The 20148-nt window shown below is 37.5% G+C and overlaps 1 protein-coding gene across 1 annotated transcript in view; it reads right to left on the bottom strand.

Moving 5' to 3' along the window:
• LOC136787896 (dystrophin-like) overlaps positions 1–19609 on the bottom strand; it is a 100088-nt gene extending 80479 nt beyond the window's left edge. The window contains exons 1-2 of the mRNA XM_066985303.1: positions 19496–19609; positions 7904–8022 (exon numbers count right to left, since the gene is read on the bottom strand). Coding sequence (XP_066841404.1) covers positions 7904–8022; positions 19496–19569 — 193 coding nt within the window. The 5' untranslated portion in view covers positions 19570–19609. The remainder of the gene's footprint in view (positions 1–7903; positions 8023–19495) is intronic.
• Between the last annotated feature and the right edge of the window lie 539 nt (positions 19610–20148).

Below are 20148 nucleotides of genomic sequence, written 5' to 3'. Positions count from 1 at the left end.
TTTAGTGTCTGGTTAATTGATTTGCTTACATGTTGATGAGGTAATAATAAATATATTCATAAATATGGAAGAGAAAATGTTTTTAGATGAAGTAACTATTTTTTGCTATTTCTATTTGCTTGAGACTGAAGAAAAAGCTAGACTTTAAACTTAACACAGAAGAACTGCAGTTTAATTTTGGCGGAAGTTATCTCAAAGATAGTAGTAAAATCTTACAGTATTGAAATGGATAAAACTAGCAATCAATTTAAAAACCTAATCTGTATTATAAATTCATTCAGATAAAAATCTACCTGTTTCTCTACTCAGACAATAGTGTATTATTCTTTTTGAAGGTATTTCCATAGTCCCTTCTGCTGTTGTTCAGAGCTGTGCTAAGAACCAAAGACAAAGTATATGTTGACATACCCATCTGAAACGATGACATATCCAGCTGGAATTTGTACTGAAAAATGGTAAAGCAGTAGTTAAAAGGTTGTGCTTCCACTTGTTGTACTTCAATGCTGTAACGATGTTAATGCAAGTCCACTGTCTACAGTTCCAGTAGAAAGAACGCTTAGAGATTAGAAAAATTTGTATGCCAGAAAACCAATGAGTTGAAGAAATTTAGCAATTTTTTCTTGCATTTTTTTTTTAAAGGAGAATCTTAAGACAAATAAAAACAGCACAGAGAGAAGACATGATTACTTTTTAATTCTTTTTCAAGGGATTTTTATCATTTTCTTGTTTTAAAGCCACAAAGGTACATTTTCTTTGTTTTTGTTAGCTACAAAAAGGTAACAATTGCTCACTGACTCATTTGATACAAAATACAGTTTTGGAAGCCAGTGTCTACCAAAGCGGATGTCAAAAACATCCGCTACTCACACATTACAATGAAACAGTCAAAATGCACAGCTGCAGAATACCTCAGACCAGGTGACAGTACTCACAAAACATGGATTATATACTTAAATGAACTATCAAAGCCATTACATCTATTTACACTGCATTTTGCTACTTTTGAAATAGAAGCAAAAGCTACTCACAAATTAGGTATTCATAACTGATGACATTATTAATGCAAATTTGTCTGACCCCCATTACCTAGCTCTTACAGAGTAGTTCAAATACTGGCAGAATACTGAATATTCAGACAAGCAAACAAAGAGATTTCTCAAAAACCATCTGCTGTCACTACAGATAAGGATAGAATGCATCAGAAATGTCATCGACCATATTACATTCTATTTTGAATATCTAAAAATAACATAACCATTAGCACTGAAATGTGATAAATCATTAGATTTGCAATAGGAGAGAAGACCCCTGCCGATCTACATTTATTTTTCTAAATAGCTGTGTAACAGGACACCAGACACTAAGAGAGCTCATTAACTGGAAGTTTACTTCTAGTAACAAGCCAGTGGCATTAGGATAACAGGTAGCTCCTGACCTAAACCACTCCAAATATTTATGGGTAAAGTCCAGTAATAACATCCTGTAACAACTAACATCTTTATTATTGTGAATCCTATAGACTTTCTTCTTATTTTTTTCCCCTTTTATTTTTAAACATACACTGACAGCATACTAGCAAAAACATTTCTAAATTTTAGGGCATGATAGAAAACAAGTATCTTCTCATATTCCCTTGACACTAGCCATGTCAGCAAGATGAACAAGAAAACACTATTACTGCTGTATACAACTAGTGGGTACAGACAGGGTTAATGACTTGATGAACTACAATGCTGATGGGATTTTTTTCTCCTTCCTCTTCTCTGTGCTACAGGTATGGTTGAGATACAGAAATATGCAAAACCAAGATCAAACAAAAAAGTTATCAAATGGAAAACTGTCTGAGTCTCATTATCACTTAATAATGGTGCCAAAAACTCATGTCATCAGTGCAAATTAAGGGAAAATATGGCAAATGTGACTAAGATAGATTAAATGAGGTTTTTATCAGGCTATACCGTAAAGCATAAGAAACTGGATAATTACTTCACCTAAAAAGAACAGCAGAAATGCCATTATATAACTTCAGAGTCTACTTATTACTGGGCTAGCACAAACAAGCACAAGACTCAGAAAAATGACAGCAGGCACGAGTTCATTAAAGAATCACTTGTTTATTGCTAGAAGGGAGCACACAGACACTTCATCTCCTGTGGCTCTGCCACTGCTACCATACTTCTACTACTCAGCTGTTGTAAGGGGAAAGAGGACACAGCTCCAATGTATTCCCAGATTCAGTGTCAGAGGGAGCACTCCCTATTGTCCCTCAAAGATTCCTCTAATGCTAGGTCATGCATGTTTTATCCCAAAGCACACCTTGCTACACAAGGATTAACAAGTTTTGTCACAGAAAATTGCTACCATACAACAAACACAAGGTTCCAGAAAGACTTATTTCTCCAGCACTGCATGTCTAGCAGAGGGTGTTTGACACTGTAGTATCAAACTTTCATTTTCTCTACAGTATGATACTGTCTGTGCCTCAAAGCCAGGCATCTCTTTGAAGATCACTACACCATTGTTCAAATATTTAATTACCGTGAAAAATGAAGAGAAACTGGAAGATATTATAGCACGCAGTATCAAAAGAACCATTGCAAACATTTCATAGCAAAATTGATGGGATATTAAACTGAATATTTGCCTTAACTTTCCAGGAATTTGCTTGACTATTGAGATTACATGATGTGTTTACTGGTTTTACCCAGCTGGGCAGCTGAGCTCCACTCCCAACCACTCTCTCCCTCTCCCTCCTCAAAGGGAAAGGGGAAGAAAATATGATGGAAAGGGCTCAAAGGTTGAGATAAGGACAGGGAGATCACTCAACAATTATTTCATGGGCAAAATAGACTCAAAATAGAGAGATTAATATAATTTATTGCCTATTACTTACAAGCTAGAGCAGAGAGAAACTAAAAGCAAACGAAAAACACTTCCCCCCCTCCAACCTCCTCCCACTGAGCAGAGCAGGGGAACAGGGGAGTGGGGGCTGCGGTCAGTCCCTAATGCTTCATCTCCTCTTCTCCTTCACAGTCACTCTCTGTCCCTGCTCCACATGGGGTCCCTCCCACGGGATGCCGTCCTTCCCGAACTGAGCCTGCTAGAGCTGCTGCCTGTGGGCAGCCCTTCAAGAACTGCTCCCACACGGCTCCGTAGCACGGGGTCCATCCATCCCCCAGGAGCAAACTGCTCCAGCACGGGTCCCCCACGGGCGGGCGGCAGCTCCCCCCAGCCCCCCTGCTCCTGCGTGGGCTCCTCTCCACGGGCTGCAGCTCCGGCCCGGGGCCTGCTCCTGCGGGGGCTCTCCATGGGCCGCAGCCTCCTCCAGGCCACATCCACCTGCTCCACGTGGGCTCCTCCACGGGCTGCAGCGTGGAGATCTGCTCCGTGTGGGACCCATGGGCTGCAGGGGGACAGCCTGCTCCACCGGGGGCCTCTCCCTGCACAGGCCGCAGGGGAACTGCTGCTGCCTGCCTGGAGCACCTCCTGCCCTCCTGCTGCACTCACCTAGGGGGCTGCAGGGCTGCTTCTCTCACATGTTCTCACCCCTCTCTCCCAGCTGCTGTTGCACAGTGTTTTTTCCATTCCTTAAATCTGCACTCCCAGAGGCCCAACCAGCGTCACTCCCTGGCTTGGCTCTGGCCAGCGGTGGCTCCCCTTTGGAGCTGGCTCTGGTCTGTCATGGGGCAGTTGCTGTGCTCTTTTCACAGAGACCACCCCTGCAGCCCCCCGCTACCGAAACCTTGACACATAAACCCAATGTATGTACCAGAAGGAACAACTATCGAAGTTCACAGGTAAAAATTCAGTATACAGCCAATAACGTGTAATTACTACATGATGTTGACCATAACACAAATTGTTACTGTTTATTTGTTCTAATTTGTACTTAGGGTATTTAAAAAGATGCTTATGAGAAAGAAGAGCTCCCCTCTGACAGAGCTAACACCAGACCTATTCTCTACTTCATATCTAAAATTTTGGAAAGAGACAAACATATATTAAATTATATGTCAAAGTAGTTGCACTTACCCTTTCTGGTAACACAGGCTTAAAAAAATATTTGATGTGAACAGATGAAACAATTATATTCAAGTCTTTCCTCATTCCTATGACATTTGAAAATGCCTTCCGCAAGCCTATGCAAACTCCAAAACACACGAAAGCACAGAACTTGGAATATTAAGCTTTTTTGTTAACCTCAAAGACTGGAGACTCTGTTCTCCTATAGGGAATCCCCCCCACACCCACCCAGCACACCCAGATAACGGGTGCACTGCAACGTAACAGTGTTACTTGATAAGAGGTACACTGGACAGACAGCCTTTAGGGTATTTTCTGAGGTTTATACATGAAAAACAGAACCATGTTCCTCCAAAATTGCAGTACAGAGAAGACAATCATACACAACCAGTTAACTGCTAGAAGTTGTAACTCCAGGTACTGGTAGTTAGGCATAAAAAAATAGATTATTCTTAACAGCTTGATCAAAGCTGTTGAAAATTCCATATGTATGAGTTATAATTATTGATGTTATCGTTATTTGGTTCATTCTCCTAAGATATTTCAAGTCTTTTGCTACAATTAGCTAAAGTTAACTCATACCAACAAAGACAGCAAATATCTCCATCACCCGTATTTCCCACATATAACAATAATTCAAAATAATGTGTTGAGAAACAGGGAGCTGAAGATTTTGCTTTTCCACTTATCTGTAAAACAAAAATTTTCAAAGAAACTTATAATTGTATCTAGATAAACACTTTAAGGAAGGTCTGAGATTAACAAATCTCTCATTTGCATTGAAAAAGATCAAACAATCTTCTGAAAAGTCAACAACTAACTTACATTCTGAATCTCACAACACTCACCACAAATGTGTGAAAAAAGTAATTTTCCTTAGTTGTATCAAGAGTAATTTTGTTGTTGCTGCTTTAAAATACATATTACTACCGTATAATTTTTCAGCCTTCCAGCTTTGTCATTCAAACCTGATCAGAAATCACTATTCTAAAATGGCCTGATTTTGGCAATATTTGTTGCATGGTATTTTGAGATGAATAAGATATGACTGAATGCTCACAAACACATACTTTGAGCAACCAAAAGGAAAAACAAACAAACAAAAAACTTTCCTTTGGAGGGGTCACAGAAAGCACTACCAAGATTTTAAACTTCTTAGCTACATAATCATAAATGTCCTACAACAATAGGTCACTGTGAGTTATGTAGATATACTTTGCCTAGGAAGTTCAATTTGCAAAAACATTACTCCTTTCAAATCCTGACCCCTAGAATCTAAGCGTTCATTAACACTTTTCTAAACAACACTTTCTACCAACCAGTAGTTTTCCCCACCCTTCCCCCCCCCCCTTTTTTTTTTTCTTTCCTCACTACAGGTAAACACCAGACATGCACATAAGCTTGCTTATATTTCATTCACTGAAAAGATTCAGTCAAGAAGAAAGAGTTGACTTTTCCACAGCTTTTTCATGACTGAAGGGGAAGAAAACCTGTCTGCTATGCTTTTCTACATGCCATTTATACATCAGAAGAAAAACAACAACCCACCGACACTGACAGTTAAAGTATCTTCAAATTTTTTGCTCTGCAATGGGGCTAGCATTCTCATCAATTCTGTCTGAACAGGAAAGGAAAAAGGCTGGAAAAAAGCTCCTAACCACATATCTTATTCTAGCAGATAAGTTTGTTTGCCTCTATCCTAAGATAGAGGCATTGACTGTATGTTCCCTTTCTGTTCTTACTTACAGTGGTTGAACTTTCTTAAACCACCACCAACATTAAAAAGTTTTTCAGCAGTTGGCTAAACAACTGCACATATCCTTAACAAAAACAGAATAAAACGTCTAATCAATAGTGATTTTTGTATCCAGAAAATAAACTATTAAAGTTAATAAATATATAAGGAATAAAACAAAGATAAAACTGCTCTGCAGTTTTTATTCAGCTAACAGAGAACACAGTGTTGTCACACAATACGCTGTTAAGAGATATTTGATTATCTAATTAGGAGAGGTGATATATATGCAAAGCAAAGTTGCAGAAACAGTATGCTGGAACCTGCAAACAAGATTCTCCACTTCCTGATACACCACTAATTCAGTCTTTCAGCCTAGAAAGAAATTTGATTTTTAGATAGGCAACCTTAATGTATTGCTGAATGAAATTGTTACAGTTGCACAAATTCTTAATGTGTCTTCAAATAGGTACAGAATTGACTGTTCTTTTTCAAAAGCTTGCAGGTTGTTCTTTATTATTATTAATAATTTATTTTTATTAGTATTTGGAGAGAACTAAAAACATAGGTGGCAAGCACCACAACTTACAGCACTGAATAGCAAATAATTACAGCAGACATTTGGAAAACCACCAATGTTTAAGAGTTTTTCAGCTGTTGGCTAAACAACTGCAACTATCTTTGCCAAAAGCAGAATAAAATGTCTAATCAAAAGTGACTTTTGCATCCAGAAAATAACTCATTCACTAAACTATTTTAAGATTAAAGTTCAACCCGTTACTGTAGTTATATCTGTTCTGTTGTGCAACCACGCTTTCCATTCCAATCTCACCCAGAGCTTACAAGCTGCATCTCGTAAGAGGAGCTATTTGGCTGCACACAAGACAGACACTCAGGAGGTGCCCACAAAGTCTTCACTGATGTGGTGGCAAGTCCTTCTCATTACTGACTTGCAAGCCTTACTAGCTGCTCCAATTGTGAGCGCTACTTCAGATGCTCCTCTGAATTCTACATAGTGCAAAATACCATTGTCTTAAATTAATCCCCTCTAACAAGGTTGTGTTGTTTGTTTTGTTTTCCCTGCATAAGCAGACAATCTTTTTCCTGTATTTCTCCTGCATAAAGTATGCAAGGTTATTAGGTCAATTAGACGCAAACTCTATTGTGTTTAAACATCAAAAGACTCAATGCTAGGTTTTAGGCTGATTTTAACATCAGAAACTTCTGTTTCATTCCATCAGAAATTCACTATGAGGTGAGCCACTGATAACTAATGCCACAAACATTAAAAATTGCATTTGCTAGAGGCTTAATAGACAAATTGTGGGAAATTGCATGAAAATGCAGCATATGGATCACAGTGTGGAAAAAGATGGGGTATATATTCATATATATAAGAGCATTAAAAAAAAGGAAATACAATGGCTGTTCAACATTGCCGTATATTAAAGAATGTTTTAGAAATGTTCGCTGAGGGTAATTATTTAGTGTCTCAGCAATAAAAAAAAAAAGGACATAGAATAGAAATAAACAAGATCACGTGAAAAATGGAGGCTTCTTTCAAACATGACTGTATAAGGAAGCACAGAAGAAAGAGAGGATTTTCCTAAGTCATTGTTTATTGAGTTAAACAGTCTCATTAGGATCAGTGGTGAAAAATACTGCAAGTCTAGCATAATGATGATATTCAAGCAAAAAGTTACATCTACAATCAAGTGCTAAAATGAATTAACATAAAATAGCTGTATTTTAAGATACAATTAGCTACAGTTTGAATCTACATTTTGGATACATATATTGAAAGCTGATTTGAAATTATGATTTCTCCAAAAGATATGAGCTGCATGCTGTAATTCTTTAAACAGAAATCAGCTTATTTTCAAGACACCTTGATACCGGTGTGTATACCTTAAAACTCTGGACCCAAACTTCAGCATGAAAAAGATTGCTTTCAAGCATACAGGGAGTGTTTATGCTATTTCAGTAGGGAGCAAAATTAACATCAAAGTATAAACAAAGGATTTGTCTTCAGTTTATGAATTATCTTGCAAAACATTAAACTTTTGTGCAAAGAAGTTCAGCTACAACCAAGTGAATGGAAAAACTGATTTTCAACCTAGAGAAAAGAATGTAATTTGTACTAACCTTCAGGATCAAGGAGTTTCTCTATGCCCAGGTGTTGCCTGGCTATGTTAAATGCATGGTCTAATCGTTGCACAGGTGACTGCTGAGAAGCAACAGCATTCCAATCAAACAAGTCGGGTCTAAAGAAGAAAACAAGAGGAACAATCAGTTGCTTCTTTTTTGGTGTTAGATTATATAATTCTACTGCTATCCATCAGTATCAGCTACTACTTTTTTGTTTTCTTAATGAAAGAACTCGTTCAGTCAGTGCTAGAACTAACAAAGCTTGGTTTCTAATGGGTTTTTAACTTATACCCATCCATATCCATCACCACCACATTAACCACATTTCTTATCCCCAACTAAATCCCACTGGCCTATAACCTAACTCCACCAAAACCAGTTGTTTCCACCCACTGCACTCTGGTCCTGTCACTCCCCTAATACCTGTCACAGGCTTGCTCACTCTCTTTCAGTCCCAAACAGCGCACAGGTGAGAAGAATCACGTGCTGTGGCTGTGCACACTAAAATTAGCTCATGGCAAGCCAAGCAGGATAGGTAATTGCTGTATTTATTTTGCAGCCTTCCTCCTCTCTCCAGCTACCAGTTTTTCACTACAGGTTTAAGAATGTTATTGCTGCTGACATTAACAGGTCTCTACTATACCTGATTGAAATGGACCAACAGGTTCAACATCTCACGATGTGGGAACATATGCAGCATAACTGCACAGGACACTTTTCATATCAAAACCTTTAGAAAAACACACACTTTTCAGATGAGTACAAAACTGTACTCCAATTGTGGGTTTCAGCTGATATAAGCAAAAGCCCCACAGCACAAATTAAATGTGCTTACAGGAAAGGACAGAATAAACAAAATTAAATTACAGCTCAGATACATAATCTGATCCCTTGTATTACCAGTTGCACTATTTGCAATATAAATAATGTTAATACACTATGATCTTTGGCATTTCATCTAAGAGTCATCCATTAGGAGATCAGAATTTTTTTATCAGGCATTCGGGAAAAACAAGTTTAATCAGGTGTTCAATAACTGATGTGCATATAATATGAAGAAAAACAACTATACTATTTGTGATTTTGACACTGTTCTAAAACAGAAATCATTTACACATGTAATTTTATCTACAAATATATCAAGCATGATCTAAACAATTTGCAATGCTGCAATTAGCTCTGACAGATTTACTTACATTTTTATTAATTTTAAGAGTTCATTTTAAACAGTGTCTCCCATAGTTATAATATATGGCTAAAATGTTCACTACATCATACTGTAATAACTTCAAGAGAGCAAAGGAAAAATGTTATATATGCATTAGTAATTTCCCAGTTACGTACCCTTGCTGTCCAATTTCTTCTGAGAGGAGAGTGACTTAAAGAGTAACAACGAAGTTGTTATGAACTATTTTGCTTCTCTATGCAGAAGTTTATAAACATTAATTAAGAATAGAAGTATCGCTATTAATTTATCCTTCCCACATGCAGAAAGACTTTAAAATATTAAGTTTGTCTGGAGACAGGAGGGTGGTGGACAAGGAATCTTAAGAGGTTGTTATCTAGTCATGGTTGTAGTAAGTCTGTGAGATCAGACTGATTTGTATACTAAAATACAGGCCTTTTCAAAGCACAGCTTATGTCTACACAATTTCTTGCATCCTGTTGGTACTGGATCTGCCTGGGATGGGGTTAATATTCTACACAGAAGCTCATATTATGCTGTGTTTTGGATTTGTGGTTAAAATCATGTTGAGAACACACTCAGTTTTTGGCTATTGCTGAACAGCACTGACACAGCATTAAGGCTTTCTCTTCAATTTCATCCTCCTCAGCATCTCTCTTTTACTACAAATAGCAAAAATTTGAATTGAGACATAACTATAAGAGTAGCAAAAGCTCTTCAATAAACCATTGGCAGGTGTCTTATGAACTTTCTTAATATAGTAAACATAAAATATAAAGAAGATGGCAAACATTCCACATCAACTCAGATGTATATAACCATCTACAGCAACTCAGATCTCAGAGCATCAACTTAATTAAAAATAATAACAATAATATAAGTGAAAATGCTCTCCCTATTCCAACAGGGATTTAATTCAGCAGATATTCCCTTTGTTAAAAGAATACCTCACTATACACACTTCAGTAGTCCCATCACTAGAACGTGAGCATTATAATAGCAGCTTGAAATGTCAGCTTCTCGGTAAAAAGTCTCTAGATGTTTCAATGTGTACATTTGCAGGGCAATACTGCCAAATATGACTGCAGGAGATATTACAGCCTAGAAGATTACGAATTGTGGCAAACAGTTCTTAAAAATCCATGAAAAAACATTGAAACTGAATTTCAATAGCTATTAATGGCTTCCAAAAGAGTTTAAATATATATATAGGAGCAAGCAGGTGTGAAAAAGTATTGAAAAGAAATCAAATGGAATACTGATTCTAAGACTTCACTTGTTCTCTCTGTATTGTTCAGGTTGTAGAAAGGGAAAGCAAATCTGTTCTTACATCTGCAGCTTGGTTCATGTCTGACAGGGAGTAAATCAAAGCTGACATACCTAGCAAGCATTCACTGTTCTCCCCAAAAACATACAGGCATATGAATGTTTAAAATATAAGTTAGGAAGAACTATAACATGTTCAACTCCTGCTAGCCACCAGCTGATCAGCTAAAACAGCACCAGCCTTGCTTGTGACAAGACTATGGACAGCATACATTGAAATGATTTAAAAAGTTACAACAGGAATTATATATGCATATACATATACATATATTAATCACAGAATGTTTTAGGTTGAAAGGGATCTTAAAGATCATCTAGTTCCAACCTCCCTGCCTTGGGGTGTGTGGAACGACACTTCCCACTAGATCAGTTTGCCCAAAGCCCCATCCAACCTGGTCTTGAACACCTCCAGGGATACAGCATCCACAGCTTCTCTGGGTGACCTGTTCCAGTGCCTCACCACTCTCATCATCAAAAATTTCTTCCTTATACCCAATCTAAAACTACCCTTTAGTTTACAAGCTGTTACCTTATCACTACAGACCCTAGTGAAAAGTCCTTCTCCATCTTTCTTATAAGCCCCTTTTATGTACTGAAAGGCTGCACTAAGCCTTTCTAGAGCCATTGCAACACAGCTCTGTTTGTAGTTGCAGCCCCTAGTAGTAAAACAGAATTTTAAGAAGCATCTTCAAAGCTTGCTCTAATTACTCCTCAGAGACCGCTTCCTAAATCTTTGTCAAAAAATAGAAAGCTAAGTTTTCACGAGTACAGATATAGAAATTATGACCAAAAAAATATGTATATATACAAGCAGTGAAGAAAAAAATACTCAGTATATTTAGGGGTCAATTTCTTTACTTAGTATAGACACGTTTATTCATTCTTTTTTTTTTTCCCCACATTAACCTGAAGTTAATTCACCTAAGATGCAGATGGCTGTGAATCTTGAAGAGGTGACGAATTTTGCAAAGATGGGGATTCAAGAAATGTAAGAAAAATAATGCAGACTGAAGCTAAACAGATGTATTTCACACACAAAACACTTTAAGTTATCTAGTAACAGTACCCACTTAAATTTGTGACACATATTTCTATCTCTAGATAAAGAATAAGGTTTGCTAAATCACAGGCCCCTACAGAAAAACAACAACAAAACCAATAAGATTATGGTAGAATTTATAAAATCAGTAAGATTTTATAAAAGGAAGAATTTCAAAGAAAGGAAGTGAAACGTTTTGAAGATACTTTTACATCGCAGGCTCGTACAATAACTGCGTTTTCATTTGTTTAGCGTTTTTTCAGTATCATGTCTTTAAATCAGTAGACTTTGTAACTTACATGACTTTAACTAAAATATAATTACAAAGAAATGTCATGTATGTTTAATAGGCTATTTTCTTAGGCTTTCTTTACGTCTAACAAAGGTTATAATGCTATTACAATTGGGCTACGATAAAGTCATTTAACAAAAAAGCAACTTAGAGATCTAATTCACAAAGAAGTGTATGCAGAAAGGAACTACATTCAGATCATAAAAGCTACTGCCTCCGTTTTAAGAATTGTTTTTTTGTTGTTCTTACTTCATATACACAAGAAAACCTCACAGATATCTCCAGTAATAAAACAGGATCCAGTAGCAGGTAACCTAGTGATTTGTTAAAAGAAAAGTATTTTCATACCTTTTCACACCATTACTTTTACATCCACATTTCCCTCACTGTACTGAAAACAAGCTTTTGCTTCTTCTATCAGTTCTTTTTAATTCCATTTTCCTTCTCTCCTCCTCAGTCTGTCATCCTGAAGCAGAAACAGCTGTGGTGAAGCACTGATTTCTAAGGCAGTCACCTGGCCTAAGTTCAAGCATTTTAAAGAAGCAAGGAGGAAGCTAATGAATGTCACTTACTCCTACTTCAAAATCCTGATTAAAGTGTAAGAAAGACGAAAGAAAAAAAAAGTTTTTTAAAAAAAAAAAAAGCTTTAAGTAACTTAGAGGAGAGAGGCAAAGATCTCTGATACCAATCTGGAGGAAAAAATATTACAAGAAGTAAATGGGTAAAGCTCCTGTGATCTAGAGCCTGAAATAGGGACAGTGTCAACCGTAGTAGAACTGACTTCTCCTTACCAAAACATTTTGTTTTGCTTATATTCCTGGTGCTACTTAGCAGCTGCTGCCTTGTTTAGTCAATAAAGTTCAGAACATTCCACTCATGGAACCATATCCTAAGTTTATATTCTGAAAATTCGCACCTTGGACTCAATGATATACCACTGTAGCTTTGTCAAGCAATCTGTGCCCCACTGCTTCTCAAACTTGATATTAAAAGCAATTGCTATAGAGTGTAAATGTCCAAAAAGACAAGGTGATTATATAAATGGGAATATTCACTCCAAGTAACCTCTTGAAAAATGACCAGAGAAAGGGCATTAGAAATATCTGATCAGAATAAAATGTCAGCCATAAACAAGAGAAGGGGGGTGGGGGTGGGGGGGTAAAAGACTATGAGAGAGAAAGCTTTCTACTGAGAATATTGCTCTCAGTGTGTTTATATGTACTTAGTTCTTCATGCTCGTCTCTTACTTACTTTTAATCCCTTCAAGAAGGCACTGAGAATATCCATTCAGATACAAATTCCACTACTCTCTGAAGGTCTTTAAAAAAAAGACAAAAAAAAAAAGCCAACTACTCCTCACTGAAAACATTAGATAAGAGAAATGAAAATATCACCAATTACCGGGTAGGGATAGGAATTGTTTTATTAAGACATGCAATTATTTTGTTATTATCAATCATCAAAGTAAATGGAAGCATACTAGATTACATCAGTGGTTCATGCAAAACTGGTATCCCCTCCAGATTAGTAGCATTTAATCCTTCCATATCTCAGGATTTTAAGGTATTTCTGAGTTGGAGACTTTGTGCTTGTGCACACTTTGTTATGGGAATTCAAACGGCTGCCTTAAAGTGTTTGTTTTGTTTTGTTTCCTCCATTCTTGAGCTTTTTGCATCTGAATCATGAATAAAGATGACTTAGCACTATCTAGGATGTTTTTGGAGGGCAGATACCTAATATGTAGCAGTGGCAGAAAAAGAAGACATACCAAGGTATAACAGCTTTCCAATGTGACTGTTCCTTGACTCCAACTATGGTGAATATAAAGATGTTTTCCATATTGAAGTGTCTGCTCTCAAATGTTTCACGCACTCACTCACCCTGAACACTTTATGTTGAAACAGATAAATACTATTTAGCATCTCAAGTGAATCTTAGAAGCATACAAACATAATGTAAGAGAGGCTGTGGTAGCTTTTTTTTTTTTCTTTTCAAAGACTAGATGGACACAGGAAACATATTGTTAGTAATACCTCGAGAGTGTTAATGTCAAAACCAATAAGATATGTAAATCTATCTCCCATTTTTATCTGCTCAATTGCTTTCCTTCTGATACTCCTCCTTTCCCCACACCACTCAGAAGGAGCAGTCCACAGATGAAGATGGTGCAACAAAAATATAGCAGAGGCTGTAAATTGAGGCTGAACATGGAAGCTGTTGAAGGATAAATCAAAGATACAAAAATACTGTAAACATAATCTAGTTTATACGGTTACTTATTTTACAGTTTAAATGTATTTCCTGAAAAATATTTGCAATTATCTGTTGTGAATTGCAAAAAGTTGAGTTTGAAAAACATTTGTTTGTAACTGTCAATTTAGGAGTAATGCTAATGTCGGCATAAAATGCACACTCCAGACACATGGTACCAGGTCCACCATGAGATCATTAACATACAAGACTTCCAAATTACAGCTAGCCTTTTTTCTGACTATTAACAGCATCTAAATGTGATGAAGACTGTGCAGGCAAATTACAGCCAAAGAGTCAACATGGAAGGCTTATGGCTTACTTCTGGCTAAACAAGAAACACCTAAAGTCAAGGCTAAACCTCAAAGACTTCAGTGTCAAAAGCAAAATCTATTATTTGCAGTAAATACTATTTTTTTTTTTCACAAATGGATTTTATATATGAATTAGATTATGTCCTAAGTAACCATAAAGACAACTGACAGTTGGAGTGAACCTTGTTTTTCTTCAAGATGCCATTCCAATACAAAAGTTGCCCGGAGAGATAGGTAATGTGAAAAAGTACAATAATGAAGGGGGAAAAAAGGCAATAGGAAAAAGTGAATGAATGAAATACAGAGGAATAAACTGAGAGGAACACAGGGAAACTAAGAAAACATCTGGGGAAAAAAAAATGAAGAGAAAAGAGTAAAATGGGAGAACTGCAGAAACGACAAAGACGGAAAATGGAGGAGATTAAATAAAAATGTTTTGTGTTGCAATAGATTTTCATACTATGTAAGTAAAACACAAAATATTAATAAAGCATAGGATGTGTGAGACACTATGTTTCATGTAGCCTGGTGCTGATCACCTTTTGCTGGGTTTGCATTTAAACTCTCTACTTTAGGCATGAAGCCAAGACACTCTGACACCGAAGTAGGTGCCTGCATTTAAGTGACTAAAGTAAGTGGCAGGGTTTCTTATAGAAGGCTTTTTATTCTTATAGGATAGAGGTAGGTGCTCCTGAACACTCCAAATGTCTTAGTGTACCTATTTTATTGATTGCATCTTGAATCTTGAAGGCCAATTCAGCGATCCCGCATACTGAGCATGAAGTGCAAAGTCATTGAAAATCAATATAAAGGACGCACTAAGCACAGAGGTTCTTCTGAAAAATGACTGACTCAGGGCTTCAGAGAACATTAGGTCTTCCTCTGAGACTTTTGCAGAATAACTTAGTGATTAAAGCCCAGGAGAACACAAGTGGTGCATCCTGGAGTCTTGGAGACTTATCTCAGGAATTTGAATGTACGCTTGCTGTTTCCTAGATGATTGCACAAACTACTAGGAAGGGGACAAAACTTTACTGGGGTAATTCTTTTTCACTTCCATTCAAGACAGGCTTACCATGCAGAATGTTATGAAAGATTTATAACAGCAAACACAAAATGAGTGAAGAAGAACTTAAGCTTTGAAATCTTGTTATAGAAAAACTGAATGAAGAGCATGAATTGTAGTAAGCAGGAAATGAGTGTTCTGTTCACAGCTGGTGAGCTTTGCCCTGAGCAGAAGACAACCTTGGAGAAGGTATGACATACAAACACCCAGACACTTGTCTCGACAACACCAAGGTTGCAGGCATGCAGGCACCTACCTTCCACAACCAGGGACTACTTGTAAATAAGAGACTTTGTTTAGATATCTAGAGCTCTTTTTATAGAGCTGGACAAAATCGAATTTCTGATTATTGATTTCAGGCACCAGATGATGTTAGGCAGTGTTTTTGAGCATGCAATCTGGATATCTGACTATCTGACTGGATACCTTGACTAGGAAACAAGAAGACTGATATCATGTCTAGGTGAACAGACATGCTACAACTTTGGCCTTCAGTGGCTACACTGATTTGCCAAAGTAGTTATCAAAGTAGTTAAAATGCCAAAGAGTACCACTGATTTTAGCCTTTGAATATACAATACTGATTAGTTATCCAATATAATTTTAGCATATTTTCCCCTTGAGATTTATCTAATTTTCTTTCCCAAAGGTATCCTAATGCAACAGAGGCAGCACTACACCACTAAATTTAGCAGGAATCATTCAGTCTTTTCTGTATCACAGCATTCCTGTGCGGCTTAAGTAACCTGGTATTTCAGTTAAAAATAGCATTTTCCCATGTAGTAAGGCTGTGCGCAGACAATGCTTCAAGGAGATGAAGAGGTATTCATGCCCACAGAAATTATCCATAGCTCCCACACTTTAACACAGCTTCTGTGGAAGTAATCATCTACAAGTATGGAGCCAGATCTTTAGACTGAAAGGGATTCATTGATTTCTACAGGACAATTGCATTCTTATATTCAGGTCCTTAAGAATGAAACCACCTATGAAATGAGAGACAGAACAAATTAAAAGGAGAAAATGGTCATCAGTGGAAATGACCAAAAAAGTAAGTTTAGAGAGTGCCCAGGGAAAACAAAACCAACCAACCAACCAACCAAAAACATTTGAGCCAATGAGCAATGAAAAAAAGTAGTTATTGAAAGCTAGTGACAGAGTCTGTGTCTACAGTGTGAGATGAAGGCTCCATTTGACAATACTGTTTCCCAAAGCATGCATCCTAAGTGCATCCTGTTATGTCAGAAGAAGATATGGATGAATAGCAGCCCCAGTGTGCCTTCTAGTCTTCTGAGGGATACCAGAATAGGGAGACTGGGAGGAAACAACCATGCACTTGGGCACATCACCACTTTGCTGGACAGGACCAAGAGATTAGATGGTAAGTGACCTCTCAAAATAGTGTATTCTACACTTACACTACTAGAAGCTACTTTTTAGTTCCTTTGTGCCCTTAGCAATATCCTGAAACAAGACATGCCTGCTATCCTCCAAATGATAACTCTTCAAGAACTAGTTAGCTGGACACATAATCAAAATGTATGAAATTTTCTGGTGCACGTTGTTTTGTTGCCTGAAACAGGCTGATACTGTCCTGTTATTTACAGATGTCCTTGTAGGGACTTCTGTGCTAGATGCCATTTCTTGATTGTTCATTTTGCAGTGCAAGTTACCTACGACATATAAAAGCCTCTCCACTCAAGGGCATTTAGTGCTTTAATTTGAAATTATTATTCCACAGTTTTTGTGGTAAAGCAAAAAAAAAAAAGAATTCAGGCCATTAAACAACAAAAGAAATTCAACCCCTTCCCTCAAATTACATTTAGTACTTGATAGTGTTTAACAAACTTTTATATAGAAAGAAAAATCAAAATGTCATAAAAAATTCTAAAACATCATAGTTTTGCAAACTGTAATATATACATTAAATGAATGACAGTTTGTTATGATCATATTATTAACACATTAAAAGCTCTCTGTAACTGCTACAGAGTAATTTAGAGGAATAGTGATCTGGGAAGAAAACCCAGAGATACACTTATGGGACATACTCTAACCTTGGGCAACCATTCAGTCTTCACTTTCTCAGGGCTCACAGTATAACAAAAACAGCACTCCATTTCCTGGAAGATCCAGGGAAAGATTGTGTTGAACTGCATTAATTACTTCCCCCAAATAATAATAAATTTACATTCTTATGAGCTTTCATCTAACATAAATACTGTAAGATGTAAGTATGATCAAAAAGAAAGGATATGCATGCCTGTTCCAAAATTAATTAGCCTTAGAAGGATGTAGCTAGTGATTAACTCTACAAATGAGTTATTAATAGACAAACCCTAAACCAATATTTTGATATGACAAATGAAGAACATTACCGTCCATACAACATCACCATTTTGAGTTCCCAGCTCAGTGGTAACCAAATGTAGTGGTTGTCATGTATTTACTAGAGTGAAGTGAGTATGTCTGAACACATCATCATCTTGTAATTATTATCTGCATGTATCTTATTTGCCTGTTAATGAGCTTTTTCTTATACAGTTAAGTGGTTGATTCTCCTTAGCAAATCATCCCCAACAACAATCGCCATTACAAAAGTAATACAGCTGTGTAGAGGTAGAAAACTGAAGAAAAAATACATACTTCCCAGTTGCTGATGAGTCCAGTTAAAGATGAAGTTCTCCACGCGCATTACTCCAGCATAGACTCAAGACAGTTTAACATTACATCTAACAGGGTAGGACCGTGGACTCCACTGGTAAGGGTGCTATCCCTCTCTCTCCCTCTCTTCCGTTTTCATTCCCCATGCTTACCAAGGCTTATATATGTCCTTTCACTACTTTTCTTGCACTGGATCATGGGACTGCATTGTAACAATTAAGCTGATCTAACACAAAGATAGCTCACAAAACCAAACAAAATTCCTAGATAGTAACTTTTCCAGTGGGTCAGCATGCCGAACTAACTGCCCTAATACTTTTGCCACTAGAGGTACATGAGGCAGAAGAACTGCCCTAATACTCCTGTCACAAGAGGCGTGTTATAACTTCCATACCAGAGAGGCACATGAGAACTACCTCAGAAAGATGCAAACTACCATACCAGAACTGCCCTAAATACCACAAGAGATTGTCTTAGATTGTGCTTTTGTAAGTATTTTTGTAAGTATTTTTGACAAATTTTATTTTAAAATTTTAGTAACTAAAAATAATTAAAAAGAAAGCTTGAATTGTAATAATTTCTTTTAAATTCCATTTATCTATCACTAAATAGAACATGCCCATCTACTCACTCAAAAACTCAGCTCTCACCGATAATTTGGAGCACTCAGCCGACTTGCAGGACAGTGCTCTTTAAGTGAGAAATATAGAAGTATGAAAAGACAGATCAGGAGGCTTACCACATTAGAAAATAAATGTTGCTTTGCAACAAGTAGTGCCATAACCACACCAGGTAGGCCTTTAAGAAAAAATGGCAAAACCTTTTCCTTAATCCAAGTACACAGAACCACTAGAGGACTTTGAATCTCTGATGATAGAGTTTCATATAGCATAGACCAAAACTAGTCAACTTCTGAGAAAGGGAGAATACTCAAAACAGCTTGGGAAACAACATAAAGGTTTTGAAAACAAAGGCTAACTTCTCCAGCTGTGTACCTTCAAGGCAAATCCATAATTTCAGTCCAGCAACTCTCTGACGCTTTCAGCAAGCACTACATTGTAACCCTCCAAGTGCCTACAGGAAAATCTTTTCCCTGTAGGACTACTTTTAAAGGGTTAATTTTGGATCTATTGCTTGCTTGTCTGAAAAGTTTCCAAGTCTGCACTTCTCTTTCAAACTCTCTTCTTGCTTATACACTAAAATTCCAGAAAATAATCTGAACTGAGCATCCTCAGTTGTGCTGGGGGAAAACAGATCCTCTTCCTCTGCAAGAGGTTTCAGTCTGACACGAAATACAGCCCCGACATCAAAGCAAACAGGCAGGCATTTAAAAGAATGCTGAGAGCCCCACTCAGTAAATAGCTAAAACCACATAATAGATACACCATCCCCAAGCCCTGTAAAGTTATCTGTTACAAGCTAGCTGAAACAATGAAAAGTTAGTTTTCCTACCTGTGACTGTGAAGGAGTGCATTGAAAGCCAATCCATCAGACCAGCTACTGTTATATCCAAATGTTATCAACATTTTCCAATGTCATAAATCTTTTGGGGGGGGGTCCTAAAAGTGACCTCACGGGGAGGGATTTTGGGGGATTTTCACCCAAAATTTGGGGTCTGGGGGGGGGAATCCTACAGGCACACCACAAGCAGCGGTTTTGGGGGAAATTTCCCAAATTTGGTTTTTTTTTTCGGGGGGGTCCCTAATTGGGGTCACAAGCAGCGGGTTTCGGGGGAAAATCCCCAAATTTGAGGATTTTTGAGGAAATTTCCCCAAACTTAGTGTTTTCTTTGAGGAGGGGGCCCCAAAACGGGGTCGCAAGCAGCGGTTTTGGGGGAATTTCCCCAGATTTTGGGACTTTTGGGGGGATTTCCCCAAATTTGGGGGGTTTCAGTGGGGGTGGGGGGTCTCAAACGTGGGTAACAAAGTGCAGGTTTTGGGCGATTTCCCCCAAAAAAGTTTGTTTTTTTTTTAAGGGGGTGTCCCCGTGCCCCCCCCCTTTGTGTCACAAGCAGCAGCTTTTGGGGCCGTTTCCCCGGATTTTGGGGCATTTTCCCTGGATTTTGGGGCTTTTTTTTTGGGGAGGGGGGGATTTCCCTAAATTCT

Source organism: Anser cygnoides, chromosome 31 (genome assembly GCF_040182565.1).
Source record: "Anser cygnoides isolate HZ-2024a breed goose chromosome 31, Taihu_goose_T2T_genome, whole genome shotgun sequence".
Taxonomy (NCBI): domain Eukaryota; kingdom Metazoa; phylum Chordata; class Aves; order Anseriformes; family Anatidae; genus Anser; species Anser cygnoides.
Note: the sequence above shows the minus strand (reverse complement) of the source record. Positions and strands in the feature narration are given on the sequence as shown.